This window comes from Siphateles boraxobius, unplaced genomic scaffold (assembly GCF_051911475.1).
Source record: "Siphateles boraxobius isolate OS27281-9 unplaced genomic scaffold, OSU_SipBor_1 77, whole genome shotgun sequence".
NCBI lineage: Eukaryota > Metazoa > Chordata > Actinopteri > Cypriniformes > Leuciscidae > Siphateles > Siphateles boraxobius.
In genome coordinates this window covers 11,272,174-11,291,969 of record NW_027509205.1, presented here as the reverse complement: position 1 = coordinate 11,291,969, position 19,796 = coordinate 11,272,174, and the positions used below count along the sequence as shown (strand labels likewise).

General features: G+C 37.5%; 1 protein-coding gene across 11 annotated transcripts in view; it reads left to right on the top strand.

Moving 5' to 3' along the window:
- Positions 1 to 16,961, top strand: part of b4galnt1a (beta-1,4-N-acetyl-galactosaminyl transferase 1a) — a 42,405-nt gene extending 25,444 nt beyond the window's left edge. For all 11 annotated transcript variants that reach the window (XM_077219181.1, XM_077219179.1, XM_077219184.1 and 8 more), the window contains 2 exons: positions 15,190 to 15,427; positions 15,510 to 16,961. In XM_077219181.1, the coding sequence (XP_077075296.1) occupies positions 15,190 to 15,427; positions 15,510 to 15,727 (456 nt within the window). In that variant the 3' untranslated portion in view covers positions 15,728 to 16,961. The remainder of the gene's footprint in view (positions 1 to 15,189; positions 15,428 to 15,509) is intronic.
- Positions 16,962 to 19,796: the final 2,835 nt, after the last annotated feature.

The window sequence follows — 19,796 nt, the reverse complement described above, 5'->3', positions numbered from 1 at the left end:
GCAAGCTGTGTTGTTTGGCTAGTTGTGGCAAACAAATGAAATTCAAAGATAACATAAACAGAAATTTGAAAGATGCAAAGCAAGCGGGAGGTATTATGCACCTGGGGTTTGGTTCACCTGCCTCAGCAAACACAAACATTCTATAGTTAAAGGCTGTTGGATGTAGTATGTTGAGAAACATTGCGGCTGTTTTCACATTACACAAACAAACACCACCATTAACAAATACTCAAGTGTGTTTGGCTTATTGAGGGATTGTGAACTAGAAAACACATGTTTGAACGTGATTCTACATAAAATATCAAATCACTGATTGGTAAAATAATAGAGATAGCCCTACTTTTGTTTCATTTAAGAAACATCTTAAAAGATGGCTGAATAACAATCAAAAATGTAATCATTTGGTATGAAGGTAGAATTTGATAGGGAGTTTCATTTATATATTTATGATGAGCACTTTGGGATGTCTACGCACAGACATTTATGAGCTTTGAATGGATATTGCAATGAATTCTCTATAAGGTATAGGAACTTTTTTATTTATTTGTTCATTTTTTTTTTTTTTGGTTTTTAGCCCTATATGTGTTTTGTTGATATGTATATTGTTTGTTTTTTGGTTTGTATTTGTCTATGTTTGGGACTACGGATGGAAATTAGCATTGTGCTAAATCCGGCGTATTTACGTTCAACTTTTATTGTACGTTCATGAATATGCATTGTCCCATATAAATAAATAAATAAATAAAATAATCGCCTCACTGCAGCTGCCGTTAGAAGCTCTGGGTGCTATTGAAACGACAGTAATAATAATAATATATTATATTAATAATAATTAGTGCTGTGCGTTAAACGCGTTATTAACGGCGTTAACGCAAACACATTTTAACGGCGTCAATTTTTTTATCGCGAGATTAAAGCTCTTTTTGGCCTAGCAAACAACATCACACCGGATAGCTAGACCGGAAACAAAACAAACGCCGCACGTACTTGTTTGGGCTTGCGCGCCGGCCAAAGAGTAGTAGGCTAACGTTACGTTTTGAGTGGATGGCGCGAGCGCGAGACGCCGATCTAGAGACGTGCACTCTCAACGCAGTAGAGTGCGGCGCGGGACTAGATTTGATGGCCGAGTGCGAGGGCGGGCTCGAGCGGTAATGCACTCACTCTGTGTGCGGATACGGGAGAATAAAACGATTCGCGGGACTCCCGCAAACTAGAAATATCTATGAATAAAACATAAAAACTAATACATTTTTATTCATATGTTGCAGAAAAGCAACAAGAACAACTAAAACAAAATAGAAACGATTCACAGGCCAGAGTTTCTTTTTATAACATGTTTGCAGCGTTGAGGGATGTAGCCAATCACAGACATTTGAAGAAGAATCAGAAGCATTTAAAATAGACTCCCCCACCGCTCAAAACAGACTTTTTGTTCAGTGCTGAATTCTGTAAGCTGGCAAATCCTCAAATTATAACAAACAAAGTGTATATATTATGAAAGATGCATTGTGCAGTCAGCTTCACTGATAATAACAGATGTGTGAGATTGCGATGAACTGATGTCAGCTTTTTAGGAATTATTAAGGGAGCGCACTTTGCGCGCATTCAGTCATGCCAAACCATGCACTCAGTAGCCTGCTTGCTTTTATGTTATAACAGTGGTTTGTGTGTTAATGCTTTAATAACAAATAATTTATCAGGAGCATTTATGCTGATGTGTATGGTGGCGACACGTAGGCGAAAGTATTTGGAGGTAGCCTACAAAAAAAAGAGTGTATTTGCGGGCGGGAGCGGGACAAAAATGTTGCGGGCGGGAGAAAGTAACATAGAAAGTAGTTGAGAACGTCAGTTATAACGACCCACGTATTAAACAAATTGACGGGTTTAAATCGGGCTTGGGCTCATAATTACAGTTTATGTGTCGGGCCGGGCTCGGACACAATAATGCGCACGGGCTCGGGTCGGGCTTGATTTTTTGGGCCCGATCTAAGCTCTACAATGGATGACTTCAGACAGAAGCACATGGATACCACAGCTAAGAACAAACTTACTGCTGATCCACTTTTCCATGTTGATAAGAGCATTAAAATTAGAAAAAATAATGAGACAAATAGAAATCAAGGGACATTTATAATAGATAAAATTGTGCGATTAATCGCGAGTTAACTATGGCATTAATGCGATTAATCGCGATTAAATATTTTAATCGTTTGACAGCACTAATAATATAATAATAAAAATAGGTCTTATTTATAAAGCACCTTTCCCATGCTCAAGGTCACTGTACAAGGAGATAACAAACACAGCATCAAACAGAGGTATGCATCACATAGTACACATACAAATATACAGTAACAACAGTAGAACACTAAACAGGAGGGTTGGAAATAATGTAAGTAAAGATGATATTTGAATGAGGATATAGTAGAAGTGCCACAAGGAGTTAGAGGAAGAGAATTCCAGAGTTTCGGAGCCACGGCACTGAATGATCTACCACCCATTGTTGAAAGACGAACCTGAGGTACAGTAAGCGGTTTGAAGTCAGATGACCGGAGAGTGCAAAGAGCTGAATAATAGTGTAGAAGTTCAGATAAAACTGACTGGAGAGAGCAAAGAGCTGAATAATAGTGTAGAAGTTCAGATAAAGCTGACTGGAGAGAGCAAAGAGCTGAATAATAGTGCAGAAGTTCAGATAAATAATTGGGAGCAACTCCATGAAGACATTTAAAAGTTAACAAGAGAACTTTATACTGAATGCGGACAGGAACGGGTAACCAATGTAGGTTATAGAGCAAAGGGGTAATTTGATTAGATTTATTGACTTGATGATTGACTGGCAGCAGAATTTTGAACGTATTGTAGTCTAGTGATTGTTTTAGCAGCAAAGTTAAGTTACTGTAAGCGAGTTACAGTAGTCAATAAGTGAGTTACAGTAGTCAAGAGGAGAGGTTATCAAAGCAGAAATTATAGTTTAATTGTTTTATGGCTCTCGACCTACTCTCAGCACTATTGAACTGTATTGCAGACATTAAAATTATGTCCAGAGGAAGAGCAGAGACGGAGCGAGCTGATTTGTAAATTTGCATATTGCATTTGCATAGATTTGAATCGACATAACAGCGATAGCTGAGACCATAACTATGGATAATGTGACCAAGAGGTAACAAATAAATATTGAACACAAATGGTCCAAGAAAAGAGCCTTGAGGGTCACCTCAATACAGTACATAGAGTAAAGAAATATTGTTCTGAAAGATGGGCTAGATGAGTAAACACTGTTACAGCATTCTTGACATGGGTCAGACCCTCAGTCATTTCACAGATACATCGAACATTATTTATTCAGTCTCTCCCTCATTAGAGTGGTGGCCAATCGTCGAGCACATGCAATAATCCCTGAAGTCGGGAATGAGACATTAAAAAAAGCTGATGAATTCTCCATCACTCCCAAGAGACCCACCTGACAAAAAACCTCCTCCCCCTTTATAGACAATTTTGGGAACAGTAAAAAGATCTGACCTCTTCTTTCCCTGTGACCACTTTAGCACTGGATATCCCCACACAACTGTACAGCAGGAGGAGTCAGGGTGATATCATTGTGTTTCAGAAGCTGTAGACATGTGGTAACACGGTGCCTGGTTCAGTCAGCTTGCATGTATGCACTGAGGCTGGTAGTCAGTAAGAACGTCTGTTCTGGTTACCACGATCGCTGTAGTTGGATCTGGGTATTTGGGCTCACCCACCTTCACTGGTTTCAAATTTCGGATCATTACCTGCTGGTTAGGTACAAAATTATGGGTTGGCTTATCTGAGGGAACAGGCGTTAGAGTTAGTGAGACATCATTATGTATAAAACTTATACTTGGTAGATAAACTTGGTAGTTTATCTACCAATTCAGCAGCGTAGTCGGCCAGGATGACTCCCAGGATTCCTGTGGAAAGACAGCATGCGGGGCCTTTGATCCACGGGGTCGGGAAAGGTCTACTCATAAGTATTTCAAATGGTGACAGTATTGTTGTTGAGGATGGGGTCATTTCTTATTTCCTCCAATACAGAGGGCATTTTCTTCCTATTTCAATACACGCCTTGTCAACCTATTCTTTAATGCACTATTTGTTCTTTACACTGCTCCAGTGGATTGTGGGGGATAGGCAATGTTGAAATGCCAATCAATTGCAAATGCGTACGGCAATTGTGGAGTCACTTTTGAAGCAAAAGGAGTGCCATTATCGCTTTTAGTTACACTTGATATGCCAAACCTAGGAATAATTTCCTGTGCTAATTTATTGCAAAACGAGTGCTATTATCGCGTTCAGTCACACTTGATATGCCAAATCTAGGAATAATTTTCTGTGCTAATATATTGCCTCTGGCCAATTTGAGATTCTATCAGTCATTACTAGCACACTTTTTAGATTAACTACAGGAGGCATGTGCGTAAACTCAATTTGTAGATGTTGGAATGGTGCTTCCAGGTGTGGTAACGCGTCGTGTTTGTGCAAAAACAAACAGGCCAGGTTAAACTAGAATCAAACTGACTGTTTTCCTCACTTATGGTACACAGTACAGTTCATTGATGGCCTCACACACTTAATGCTTACTCACATGTGATAGAATAGTCCATGATATTGTCATGTGAGCAAAATTAGCGCTGTCTTAGGTTATACAGTTTTATTTGTCTCGCATAATGCCATCTTCATCCATCTTGCATTAGTTTGCAGACCATTGCCCTAAATCTTCTGGAATAGGTTGATTTTGAAGTGGTTTACATAATCTAGTTAATGCAACTAATTCAGCTGCCTGACATGTGTGGAATTATAAAGAAGGGGACTCTATAAAGTAGAGGTTTCATTCTGCTCTGGTGCAGGAAGTCGCTGCAGCTCAGTCAAGAGCATGAGAGTCAAGGGGACAGAGACAAATGTTAGATTCAGAGAAAACATTTCCATGACCATTTCGTGCATCAAATCTCGTCCGAGCAAATTTTATGTACTGTTCAATATTATTGTGAAACGATGTGTCGGACACAAATCAGGCTTTGATATGGCTCTAACATTTAAAGTATTCGTTATTGGACATGAGGGACCCCATCTATTCCCACAGATTGAGTGGTTTTAGCAGACACTGGTCCACAGTAATTATAATTTGAGTTTATTTTTAACCTTGTACACATTTTGATTTTGCTCATCTGAATATGTACATGGCTTGGTCTTGATCGGAGTGGATTTCGAGAATTCGCCTGCTGCGTCCAAGTCTTTGACGTGTGCAGAATTCATTGACACTTAATTCATGTAAATTGTTAGTAATACGGATTAATTGGGCTTTTGTGTTATTCATGCTGTGTAAACGGGTGTTTATAAAAAAAAAATGGAGTGACTTCCATATAAAGGCAACTTTGATTCTTCTTCTCATTCTCGTTTAAATAGAGTTAGAAAGGTGCTAGGAGTCTCTTTACTTGTCTATTTGGTATTGGCAGCATGGGAGATGTCTCGTGGCACGGTGTGGGTTTTGTGTCTTGTTCCTTGTTCTTGACTGTCATGTGATTTCCTGTTTCTCATGCAATCTCATGCAATCCTGCCATGTGTCTTGTGATTTCCTGTTTCTCATGCAATCTCATGCAATCCTGCCATGTGTCTTGTCATTTGTTAATCGTCTGGTCATTGACTAATTACAAGACAAGGAACACCTGTGAACAGTGTATTTAATGCCGCGTTCCAGGCAACCTTATACCCGTGAAAGTGCACTGGAACGGCAGTCAAACCCGTGACTTCGTTCCCACCCGTGAACTCGTACTAGATCGATGTACTCCCAGTTACGAGCTCTGACGTCACATAGCCCGCAAAACCATACAAAACAACAATGGCAGCCCCTACGGATGCAGTGTTTCTGCAGGCGGTACACTGTGAGAATACACTTTAGGACAATATAACGTTGCAGTCAAATGAATAATAATATAATATGATGATAATCCACACGCGATTATGTATTACAATGTTATGTGTCTGAAACAATAAGTATGTATATTGCGCTCAGGTAGTTTGGCGTGACTGGCCTGGAACGCTACAAAGTCATGAGTCATGGTTTGAAGTCGTGATTTACGTGCTCAAAAACCACTCCTGGATGTTCATGTTTGCCCTGTGTCTTTGTCGTAGATTGTATGTTTTTGCACTGTATCTCTGAGCATTTCTCTGGTTCCCTGTATTTCGGTTTTTGGACTTTGTGCCTGCCTCTGGCTTACCCGTTTGCCTTGTTCCCAACCTTGTGTGTTTTGTTTGTTTGGACTGCCAGCCTGTGTTTTGACCTGTTGCCTGTACATTGTATTACGTGTCTGGATTACCCCATTATATTAAAAGCTGCATTTGGAGCTCAACATTGGAACACAGAGGGGTAGTTTTTGCAGGATCGCATGACAAACAGGGAATCACATGACAGACAAGAACAAGAAACAAGACACAAAACCCACACCGTGACATCTCGTCTAGACATGCACCTTTTTTTAAGCAGCACGCTTTGCTCGTCGAAAAAATCTTTGACATGGCTCTGATCTTCCCATTTACATATATTTTGGTAATCAGCGGTACCCCAGTCTCCCAATTTGTCATTTTGCTGATTTAGAGTGGGGCACTCATTGATCTGATATTCTTCGGTCACGTCGTCGCCTAATGTACGGGGTAAAATAGTATGAAATTCGGGCCCAGTCAGTTGCTTTCAACGAGTTTGATTGCGCAGAGTTTGTACAAATTTATGTATGGCAATGAAGAACAAATCAAATATGTGGTCTCGATCTACACAAAATATTTCTTGATTTAAGGGCTTTATGAACTCTTTTTTTGGTATAAAGAGGTCTCTTAAACTTTCCAAATTCATATTGCCAACAATTGTCAACAATTTCAATTTGACAAATAATCAATACAAATGAATGTGTGTTCTAAACATCTGGAGGATTACTGGGAACCCTTAATCATATCCCTTTTACAGGAGGAAAACCTTCGATAAATACTATGCCTAGTGATATATTACTGCTATTACTAGTAATAACCCTTTCTATGGTAGGTTATATTTATCAGGATGAATGCTAAATCTAAAGGTACACTTAGGGCTGTGCAATATAGCTAAAACATTTATCACAATATAATGTTTCATATTGTTTGGAATCGATAATTATTGACATTTTTTAGAACCTTTTTTTAGTAGAAAATAGAAAAGTTTGATTTTAAACCACTTTTTTATTTATTTATCCACATTATTAAGGCAGCCAACAAATTATATTAGTTTTAGCAGTCAAGAACAAAAATAAAATGTAAACAAAAATATTATATTTATGTCTTGTATAAAGATAGAAAAGTAAGTGTTTAAAGAAACTCTTACACTTAAATAAAATGTTACAAAATGTGTGCAATGTAAAAGTGTAAACGTAGAACAATCAAGGCAAAATTTGAGATAGATCAACATCTGTAATACGTAGAGGTGTAACGATTCACAAAATTCACAGTTCTGTTCGAAATGACACCGTAGTGTCACGGTTAGGGAGGTTTTTAATACTGAAAAAAAAAAAAGCCAGAGAAATTTTCTTGATTTAAAAAAAATATTTATTAAAAGAAAAATTATTTGTAAATAAGTGTGAGTTTTCCTACATCTTGAAACATAGTTTTATAAATCGGGGTAATCTTTGAAGGATGGACAAATAATGTTTTGGACATCACATTAAAAATAACATTTAAATATGATAATATTTGAGTTTTGAAGTGCTGGAAAAATATATGACGTACTTGAAAGCATTTTACTATTCCTGCCAAACTTCCATGGTTACAATTAGTGTTACTACATTAAATCCATGGTGAATGTTGCTGATCTGTGGACTTAAAAGCCTATAACTAGTTCATTCATGGCACAATGTTTCTCTTGGTTTCCACATCAGCGCTGTTTTCTCCTGGTTTCCACATCAGCGCTGTTTTCTCCTGGTTTCCACATCAGTGCTGTTTGATCCGTAATGGAGAAATTTAAATGCTTCTCATTTACATTTACATTTATTCATTTAGCTGACGCTTTTATCCAAAGCGACTTACAATTGCTATATTTCAGAGGTCGCACGCCTCTGGAGCAACTAGGGTTAAGTGTCTTGCTCAGGGACACATTGGTGTCTCACAGTGGATTCGAACCCGGGTCTCTCGCACCAAAGGTGAGAAGATCTTCTCACTAGATCTTGGAGCGATGTTATTACTTCTGTGGTGAATTCAAATGCTTTCTTTACTGTATCTCTTAGCGCTGTGAAGTAACAGTGTCGCTTGATCAAGATCGACTTGCGCTGCACTGGCATTGTTCCAAACTGATAAACGGTCCATGAAGCACAAAATAGGGAGTAGCGCAGTTTAGTTCCGCTTTCATTACATTTGCCATTTGATGTTGGGCAACGTTGTTGTGGTCGTGCCAGCGATACACGCATTTTAATGAAAATGTCGAGCGCTATATTAAACACTTTTTTTATATTGTTTACAACAATGCTGTACTGTCGATAAATCCTGATACTGTTTTATTGCCAAGCCCTAGGTACATTACTACTATTTCAATTAATAATCCATTTTCATGGTAGATTTATTCTTTAAAAATCACAGATTTTTTTTAACTCTAATTGAGCATAAGAAATAACATTTATGAGACAGTTATTGTCAGATTTCAGTGATGATATCAAATATTAAATTTAATCTGAGCTTGGTGAACAGCTTTGGGAAATTTGATGTTTTCCCATTCAAAGAGATAGGAGCTGTACTTGCATGACTGAAATAGCTGTCCGAGAGGCGTTTCAAAGATGGCTGCCGAGTGAAATTAATTGCCTTAAAGGGATTAGAGAACTAGATAAGTCGTCAAAGTTAGTTGATTATTTCTCTGCATTGTTATATTTTGTCACTGTTTGCAGTTGAGGCTGTTCTAACATACTCATTGCCACCCGTTTAACAGACACATAATTTTATGGTGTGTTAAGGCCCTTTCACACTGAGCGCGACGAGATAAAGCTAAGCAAATTCCAGACAAAAGGAGCTTTCAAACTGAACGTGAAACGAATGCTTGCCTTTAGATAATTCACTCCTGCACGATAGGTGGCTCTGATCGAGAATTTTTTTTTTCTCATGCATGCATCTCGTAGGTTTTCCCATTTGGCTTTAATCTCATCTGGTGCACAAGATACAACAGTAAATTAAGATAAATACTACACAGAAACCATCATCGAGTGCAGTCTTGAGTAGATTTTGATTCAATAATGGGCAGATGTGCATTATTTGTTGTGTATTATAATAAACTAAATGCTACACCTGCTTAGCATTTCTCATGTAAGCATTTCTTATTTTATTGTCATAAAAATACACCGAGCCGCATGAAAAACACATACAGAACATATATCGTCGTAATCATTAAATATTTCGCTTCATGTTTCAGCTGTAGAAACGTTTCTCTCAGTTGTTTATGTGCGGAACTCAGAATGAGGAAATTAACACAACATTGTCATTCGGAAGGGCAGGAGTTATGATTACATAATTCAGTGGTAAATTAATCGAAATGATAATCTGTATTAAGAACATATGAAAAAAATCTGTTTACAGACACCAATAATAACAAGAACTCAACATTCTCTTCTGGAATACTTTTCTTCTGTGTTCAAAACCGTTTTCAAAACCGTGCCACCATATTTACACTTCTGAGCAACAGCAGTGGCTTGGGTAAGCTCAAATCTAATTGGACGCCTCATTTCATTGTGGGGCGGCGGAAAAAATCAGGACACTGGTAAAAAAAAAAAAAATCTTTCTTTATTGACCTGCTACTGATCTATTGTTGTGCATTCACGCGATTTAATCGTGCTCCATGTAAAAGAGATTTTACATGTTAGGCTGGGTTCAGACTACACAATATTTCAGACTAGATTCTGCGTTTTTGACTCCTAAATTCTTGTCCTGTCGTGGACAAGAAACATGTCAGACTACAAGTTGCTTCCTGACCAATCATCGTTTGCCATCTTTAACAACGTGTGTGATGTCACAGAGAAGGCCTGAACTAGCGATTGACTTCACAAGAGCGTAAACAAACAATGGTTGTACTAGCCTAATGCTAATTCCAGTATTCACTGGGTTGCTGAAGTGCCTCTGCTATGAACAGTGACCTCTAGTCAACTTTATCTAGATCACTGATAAAGGCACAACAGATTATCCGGTTTTTAAGAATGCTAAGCACTTAAAATTACATTCCATAAAGGTTCCCATAATGGAAACTTGTGAAAACCTCATGTAGTGATTGATTTACAGCCGAAGACACACCTCTTCCACCAGCACTTAACTAATTCTTAAACATAAACAAAGGCACTTTCTACTTTAACTCTTGTTTTCTGCTTTATTTGTTTAAATGTTTATACTTTAAATTCTCCTTCTCCCTTGTTGCATCATCTCTGCTTCAGCTAGTTTACTAGTGTTGTTTTCACTGAACTATAATGCTGTAATATTGTTCTCCCTGTGACAAATTGCCTGCCACTTGTCAACTTCATTTAACACACAATGTATTTTCTATTTATTAGCCTATATTCTTTCCTTTAAACCAGTGAGCCCCATCATCAGCAAACTGTGATTTTACCCATACTTTTATGTTTCCTTGAGAAAACATCATATAACCATGATGATAAATAAAAGTGGACTTATTACACTGCCCTTATTACACTTTCATTATCAGTTATACCACTAGAGGATATAGCTCCGCCAACCCTCACCCTAATGCTTCTCTCAGTTAAAAACCCTTTAATCCAGTTATACATTCTTCCTTTTATACTCATCTTTCCTATCTTTATTAATAATCCCTCCTTCCACACTCATCTTTCTTAGCTTTATTAATAATCCCTCCTTCCACAACATATCATATACGCCTTTTCTATATCAAGGAAACAAGTGATGACACTTTCCTTATTTATAAATGCCTTCTTTATTTCAGCTTCTTAAGATACTATCGGATCCAAAGTCCCTCTTCCACACTTAAACGCACTTTGACCAGGATAATTTTTCCAAGATATGGCAACCTTTCAGTTATCATTCTCTCCATTAAATTCTCATTCAATAGCTCTAACCTCACATTTTCGAAGATATGGGATTATTTGAATCTTTTTAATGGATATAATTAATGTTTCCTTCCGACTTTGAGGAATTCTATGGACCTTCCATCCATATTCTATTATAAAATGCTAAAATCACCTTCATAGAAACTTCACCTTCACTAAAATACTTCATCACTCCATCCAATCCTGGAGTAGATTGTCTCATTCTTCACACTGCACTCTAATTCCCTCATACTGTAGAGAATGGGACATCCAACAGATGATTTGCGGTCATTTGAGAACTACTAAACACTAATAACTTTCTGGGGTAAGTTGTATATAAACATAACTGCTAAGTGTGTCTTAACTAGTCTGGCCAACCTAGCAATTAGTTAGGGCTAAAGCATATTTCTCTAATGTGAACAGCTATTTTAGACACTTCACTCTGGTGATATCTAATTGCCTCAGACCCCAAAAAGCATAATAATCTGTGTCCAGTCAGTCCTCACTTCACACTATCATCCACATGCACAGACTCTTTATTTTGGGAGCGGGAAGAGGCGTTTTTACTGTTTGCTAAATAGAAGCAGCAAGGCACAATGGTTCACGTGCTCGTCGTCTCTTAATCAGGACCCGAAACAGATAAATATTAACCCTTTCACACATAAGTTTAAAATATTCTAACTGATCCCCCAGAGTGAGTTTTTCAAGGCCACCGTTATTTAAAACTTGTCACTTTAATAGAGTGGCGAAGTTATGACGTCACTCTGTAGGCCAAAAACGCGGAAGTGAGTTAGCATTTTTGCACTTCCGTTTCCCTCGCCCTAAAGTCTATGGGTTTTTTGAATGGGTTTTTGCTAAATCGCCTGAAATAAGGTCTGTGGTTAACAAAGCCTCTGAATATTTTCACGTTTTGATCTATGACATAAAACACACCAGTTATAACCTGCTTGTGGTTTTTTAAACTTTATTGTGTCTGCTTGTGGTTTTTTAAACTTTATATAGGCTTCAAAATAATACATTTTGGATTAACTTGTAAAGATTATCTTGATAGACAAAACGTGTAAGGGTCACAACTCTTTTGCAAACACAGATCTTTTTTTTTTGCGAACACAGATCTTATTTTTTGCGACTTTTCCAAAAGACTATGGGGAAAATGCATAGCTTTTCGATCGAGGGAACCCATGCGCCGCTAACTTCCGAGTTGTCCTACAAAGTGACGTCATAACTTCGGCAAAAAAATATACACAAATGTATTAGCTATAGCATGAAACACTGATATTCCGATTGTCAAATATGTGCAAGTGGATGTGTTTTGTTGTTTAAACACCTTTATAACGATCGTGTTAGTTGAGCTGTATGCGCAATGGGCGGCGCCATGTTAGTTTGTTTCACAGTTCAGAGAATCGGATCTGTTGGATTTACAACACGTCAATTCCTCCACTTCTCACGAAATACATGAAAGTAAGTGGCTGGTGTACTGGGAGAAGAATATGGTTAAATGTAAAACTGCTTACACAATGTGTATCTGATATGAATAAAACTGTCGTCTTATTATGATGGAAAGGGTTATTATTGCCGCTTCCATAGACATCTGTGTGTATTTTACAAACTTATAATCATTGTTTTGCTAGTACTTATGTGTATTTAAGTGTCTGAAACCTAAAATAAACATTATGTGGTTGAAAACACTCAGTAGTTGTGATGCATGACAGCACCAAGCGTGCCGCACAAGCCCTGAAAAGTGAAGCCAAAGCGTCTCAATCGCCCCCCCGGTAACCGGTCCTAGTATAGCTCATAAACTGGCTCTGGCTCAGTGCCAGTCAACGCCCGAAAGCACGTTTGAATTTAGCAGTTGATCACGTGATGCCGGTGTGATCGTACGTGCGAAAGGGTTAAAGGGATAGTTCACCCAAAAATTAAAATTCTGTCAGTATTTACTCACCCTCGTGTTGTTCCAACCCCGTAAGACCTTCGTTCATCTTCGGAACACAAATTAAGATATTTTTGATGAAATCTGAGAGCTGGATCACTTCTCCATACTAGTCGATAGGCTTCTTCAGGGATTGAACTTGCCGGCCTCAAAGTTATTAAAGAAATCGTTAAAATAGTCCAAGTGACTACAGTGGCTCAATCATAAGTTTATCAAGCGATGAGAATAATTTTTGTGCGTCAAAACAAAAAAAAATAATAACTTTATTTCAACTATTCACAGGGTTCTCAAGTTTTATCAAAAGCTTGGAGTGAGATCACATGCGGTTAGGGGAGGAGCCTTAATGGAGCCCTGACCCCGCCCATCCCCACCCCCCAATTTTACCCATTGTTCATAATTAACCAGCACAAATTGAAATTCTAACAATTGGTAAATCTGATAAATGACAGCGCACTTCATCACATCAAATATACTCTTTAATGTTATATTTAAAAATTACAAATATAACATGTCAAAAAAATAAATTCTGATTATAAGCTTGTGGCATTTAAACCCTCACATGAACGATAAATAATGTGATCAGGTTGATGTAACACTTTGTTCGGATTTATCAATCGGAATTAATTAATTGAATTCAACAAAAGGTGTACATGTAGACATAGCCAGCGACTGACTTGTTGCCACTTTTAAAAAAATCCCATGCACAGGCGGCCAGAGAATAACATTTAAAAAGTGTATTATAATAAAAAATAATAATAAATTATAATAGGTTTGATAAGAATACTTCTAATGAAATATAAAAATAGACTATTATTAACTGATATAGCCTATGTATAGCTTTAATGTAATACAGCATGCCTGTACTATATATATATACACTCACCTAAAGGATTATTAGGAACACCTGTTCAATTTCTCATTAATGCAATTATCTAATCAACCAATCACATGGCAGTTACTTCAATGCATTTAGGGGTGTGGTCCTGGTCAAGACAATCTCCTGAACAAACTGAATGTCAGAATGGGAAAGAAAGGTGATTTAAGGAATTTTGAGCGTGGCATGGTTGTTGGTGCCAGACGGGCCGGTCTGAGTATTTCACAATCTGCTCAGTTACTGGGATTTTCACGCACAACCATTTCTAGGGTTTACAAAGAATGGTGTGAAAAGGGAAAAACATCCAGTGTGCGGCAGTCCTGTGGGCGAAAATGCCTTGTTGATTCTAGAGGGCAGAGGAGAATGGGCCGACTGATTCAAGCTGATAGAAGAGCAACTTTGACTGAAATAACCACTCGTTACCACCGAGGTATGCAGTAAAGCATTTGTGAAGCCACAACACGCACAACCTTGAAGCGGATGGGCTACAACAGCAGAAGACCCCACCGGGTACCACTCATCTCCACTACAAATAGAAAAAAGAGGCTACAATTTGCAAGAGCTCACCAAAATTGGACAGTTGAAGACTGGAAAAATGCTGCCTGGTCTGAGTCAGAATTTGGCATAAACTGAATGAGAACATGGATCCATCATGCCTTGTTACCACTGTGCAGGCTAGTGGTGATGGTGTAATGGTGTGGGGGATGTTTTCTTGGCACACTTTAGGCCCCTTAGTGCCAATTGGGCATCGTTTAAATGCCAAGGCCTACCTGAGCATTGTTTCTGACCATGTCCATCCCTTTATGGCCACCATGTACCCATCCTCTGATAGCTACTTCCAGCAGGATAATGCACCATGTCACAAAGCTTGAATCATTTCAAATTGGTTTATTGAACACGACAATGAGTTCACTGTACTAAAATGGCCCCTACAGTCACCAGATCTCAACCCAATAGAGCATCTTTGGGATGTGGTGGAACGGGAGCTTCATGCCCTGGATGTTCATCCCACAAATCTCCGTCAACTGCAAGATGCTATCCTATCAATATGGGCCCACATTTCTACAGAATGCTTTCAGCACCTTGTTGAATCAATGCCATGTAGAATTAAGGCAGTTCTGAAGGCGAAAGGGGGTCAAACACAGTATTAGTATGGTGTTCCTAATAATCCTTTAGGTGAGTGTGTGTGTATATATATATATATAATTATTTTATTTTTTTTAAAATAGTGTTGGGAATACTGGTGTGCAATTGTCATGAATGTACTTTCAATAATCTGACTGACAAACTTCTTCCTGGGTTTGTGTTTGCTATGTGAGGTGGGGGGAGCAGTCAGAGAAGTGACGGGATACACTGCCACCTATCGACACATCATCTCCACAGACACAGGTGATGAAGAGGGAGATTGCTTACACATAAGGACAGGATTCCACCACGCCATCGAGGGATTTTCCAATTGTGTTGTTGCAGATGCCGTCATTAATTTTTTCATGGCTCGCACAGAAAAGATACGAGAAGTAGGCTTTGACCCTCGTCTGGCTCGAGTTGGTCATTTAGGTAAGAGGTCTAATGCAAAGTAGTTCATGCATGCATGTGGCGATGTTTTAGTATTACCCTGATGTTTTTGTTCTTTCTTCAGCATTTTATATTGATGGGCTTGGTTCCCTTCATGTGGGCTCCTGTGATGATGTTGTTATCAGTCATGCATCGAAGATCAAGGCGATGTTGCCATGGGGACAGTCTGAGGTTGAAAAAGCCTATTCCAAGTTCCGTTATCATTCCACTGAAGAGAACGCTATGAATGAATATGTTCTTTATTATCTCAAGAATCATTTTAAATGTGTCACTAGCGACTAAATGTTCTGTGAACACATCCATGGCAATCACCCTTTGATAAAGAGCCGACAAGCCTTTTCAAACATGACTGCAGAATGAATGGACACGAAGAAGATTAGGATAAGATTAACAAAACGACGCCAGAACAAAATGAATGGCCTCCTTAATTTTTTCTCTTGACAATAAATGGCACAACATATTTAACATAACACATTTTATGAATGGCTATGCTCTTTTTAATTTGGTCATTTTGCAATTATCAACATGAGATCTTGTACACTAAGTCTGTGTCTTATTTGTAAAATAGTGATCTGTGACATTGTATTATGCTGAATATTAAAAGTCTATTTATCAATGAGGGGTTTGAGGGAACATTAACATCGAGTACAAAAATTGAGAAAATATAAAATTAGACCCCTGGGGTAAGATTGCCCCCCTGAAGTAACATGTTTTTACGTGTTGTTATTTTTTTTATTTAATATCAAATTATTGAATAACCATGAAATACAATGAGTAAAATCGACAATTTAGACATCCTGGCTGTTCATTAACCCTCTAGTCTACAGAACAGCGTTGCCCTCAGGCAACAGAAAGTTTTCTTAAACCCCATGTTCAGCACATGTTTCTTTAAATGGTTGCAAGCAATTAGGTCAAAACAGTATCAAAGAACAGTCCATTTGAAAGCGGTCCTTCCTTTTCTTACACATGGTCACACCGTCACAGGAGCACATGGTGTGAGAAGGCGGCAATATCATTTGCTTTAGTAATCTTATTGAAAATGACTTGAACTGTACAGAAATATGTGTGTGTGACTGTGCATGAAGGTGTAGAGAAGCTTTCATGAAGTTTTTTTTATTTTGCATGGTCAGAAATTAAGGTTTTCTTCACAAGGGTTACTTTACAAGGATGTCTTTGTTGATAATGTGTATGGCCGTTAACACATCACGTATTAGTGCACAACATATGCTCTAGATATATGTGTGTGATTGTGTATGAAGGTGTAGAGAAACTTTGATGAATTTTTTTTTTTTTTTTTTGCATGGTCAGAAATTAAGGTTTTCTTCATAAGGGGTACTTGTCAAGGATGTCTCTGTTGACAATGTGTTTGGACGTTTTAGTGCACAATATATGCTCTAAATATTTGTATTTTTGTATTCTCTACATATTTTTTAAAAAGATTTGTGATTTTTGTATTGCTCTGACCATTGTCAAAAAAGATTTTTATCAATAAAATTTTTATAAATGAACCAAGAAATGATGTGGAATTATTTTTCTCATACCATCAAAATTTATGCAGTACAGGGTTAAAATGCATTAAACTAGTTTATTAAAATAGCAAATTGTGTTGCTATTATGAGATTCAATAAAAATATGGATGCATGAATATGTATATATTTATATGGCTGTATGTCATGTAATGCATTTACTTTTTAGATTAATCTCTTTTAGGCCTACTGGGATTCTCCCTGGTCTGTCATAGGTTATTCAATTGTTGCTAAGGCCAATTTACCCAATTAGTGGGCCTCTTGAATCATTTTACATTTTGTACTACATCTTAATTAGTGTCTATTAGCCTAATGTTTCTATTTATTTTACGTGTGGTTTCAGTTTCCTACATTTGTTTCGTACATTTATGATATATTTTAGTACGAAAGTTTTCAACTACACCTGGCTGCAGCCTGCAGATCGGGGCGGGGCTGCACCTGGGTTGGGGTTGCCCATAACGCGTCTCATAGGTTAGTGGCAAAGTGATGACGTCGACAGGGATTAAAGCTCTCCGTCGCTTCGACGGATTTCCGTTAATTGCAGCGAGTCTATGACGGATTTCCGTCAATTGCAGGGTTCCCGTCTGTCCATGCCTTAAATTCACTTTTCATAATTTTAAGGCCGTAAATAGGCTTTCGTTTCTCAAATAGTGTGATAAATGTCTTAATTTTAGTTTGCATAGGTCTTAAATTAAGGAAAGACGAGGTGTATTCACCCTGCTGAGGAGGATGTGATAAAGCCTGGATTGGAGCGAATGCACGTTCCTCTCTCCACTCTAAGCATTTTGTAATCGCTTCGCTTTTGGTCCACTCAGGTTTTCAAATCCCGCGCACGGAAAAACTGCTCCGTGTTCACTTTTGGAGAAGTGCATGTCAGGCTACAGCTGGTTTGCTGCGGTCCGAATTCGAGCGCGTTTGTTCCCGGAGCCCCCCGCAGTGTTGGTCTTGTTTCACACTCAACTTGGCGCATGCTAGAAAAAAGAACGCGGGTCAATATTGGCCGTTTCTCAATACCAAGTAGCCTAACCTACGCAAACTTCGGACTTGCGTCCTTGGTAGTTCAGACTTGCCAAGTTCGACTCAGGAGAACGAACTCCCGAGGACGAGAGGACGCGAGTCCGGTTATTCTGCAAATGGAACACCGCGTTCTTGATCGCGTCACTCAGCTCGCTCTGCTACTCCGGTTATGTCTTTATGTATATTTTAGGCAACAATAAAACGAAATATGGTATAAAATACAACTCTGACTCTTTTCATCAACAATAAAACGAAATGTATATAAAACACCTCTTTTCGTTATAAATGAACATATTATCATAAACATATTGGCCACACAAATGTGGTTCAGGCAACTCACATTGATTATCTTCACTGCATATATTTATTACAACACGAAATATAAAACACAACCCTGCTGCTTTTTGTTTTCATTTTAAAAATATGAAACATTGATCATTAAAACTGACATTTAACAAACAGAGACAGGGTTGTATCGTTTTATTTTATTATACACACATACAGTGAAGAGAATGCATAGTAAAATATATATAAATAATATTTTATATATTTTAGAATATATAACCCTGTTTGTCAGAATATATATTACACAACCCTGTCTCTTTTTGTTAAATGTCAGTTTTAATGATCAATAATATCCAGTAGGCTATAAAAGTATAAGTAGCCTAGGTAGGCTATAAGAAGCTATACAATGAGAAATAAAGCAAACAATTCAGTCAAACATTAACATTGTAGCCTATTAGAGAGCTGACTAAAGTTAAATAGCCTAAATATATAAAGTTATGAAACTTGATTTTTGATGTGGTAATACATCAGCTGTGGCATGCTGGTGTACTGGCAGAATGGGCACTTACTACTGTAATCAGGGATTAAAGTGAAAAAAATTCTTCTGACTGAACTTTTTTTCAGGTCAAGTCATATTCCTTTAACTTTATTTAAATTGTCGAGACCAATAGCGTTTTAAGGGGAGATGTTTTAAACCGCTTTAATATTGCCAGTTTGTGTATTTTAAAAGCTATTTTAATCTATGAAAAATAATTACTTAGCTTGACAAATAATCAACCATCTAACTTTTCAGTGAATGTTTTTATTTATTTTATAAGACCAAACATGCTATATTAATATATAGTTTTTTCCATGGCAAATCGTTTTGGCTGAGGGCAAAGTGAAGTTTCATAACTTTATATATTTAGGCTATTTAACTTTAGTCAGCTCTCTAATAGGCTACAATGTTAATGTTTGACTGAATTGTTTGCTTTATTTCTCATTGTATAGCTTCTTATAGCCTACCTATTAGGCTACTTATACTTTTATACTGGATATTATTGATCATTAAAACTGACATTTAACAAAAAGAGACAGGGTTGTGTAATGTTATATATTCTAAAATATATAAAATATTATTTATATATATTTTACTATGAATTCTCTTCACTGTATGTGTACATGTATAATAAAATAAAACGATACAACCCTGTCTCTGTTTGTTAAATGTCAGTTTTAATGATCAATGTTTCATATTTTTAAAATGAAAACAAAAAGCAGCAGGGTTGTGTTTTATATTTCGTGTTGTTATAAATATATGCAGTGAAGATAATCAATGTGCGTTCCCTGAACCACATTTGTGTGGCCAATATGTTTATGATAATATGTTCATTTATAACGAAAAGAGGTGTTTTATATACATTTCGTTTTATTGTTGATGAAAAGAGGCAGAGTTGTATTTTATACCATATTTCGTTTTATTGTTGCCTAAAATATACATAAAGACATAACCGGAGTAGCAGAGCGAGCTGAGTGACGCGATC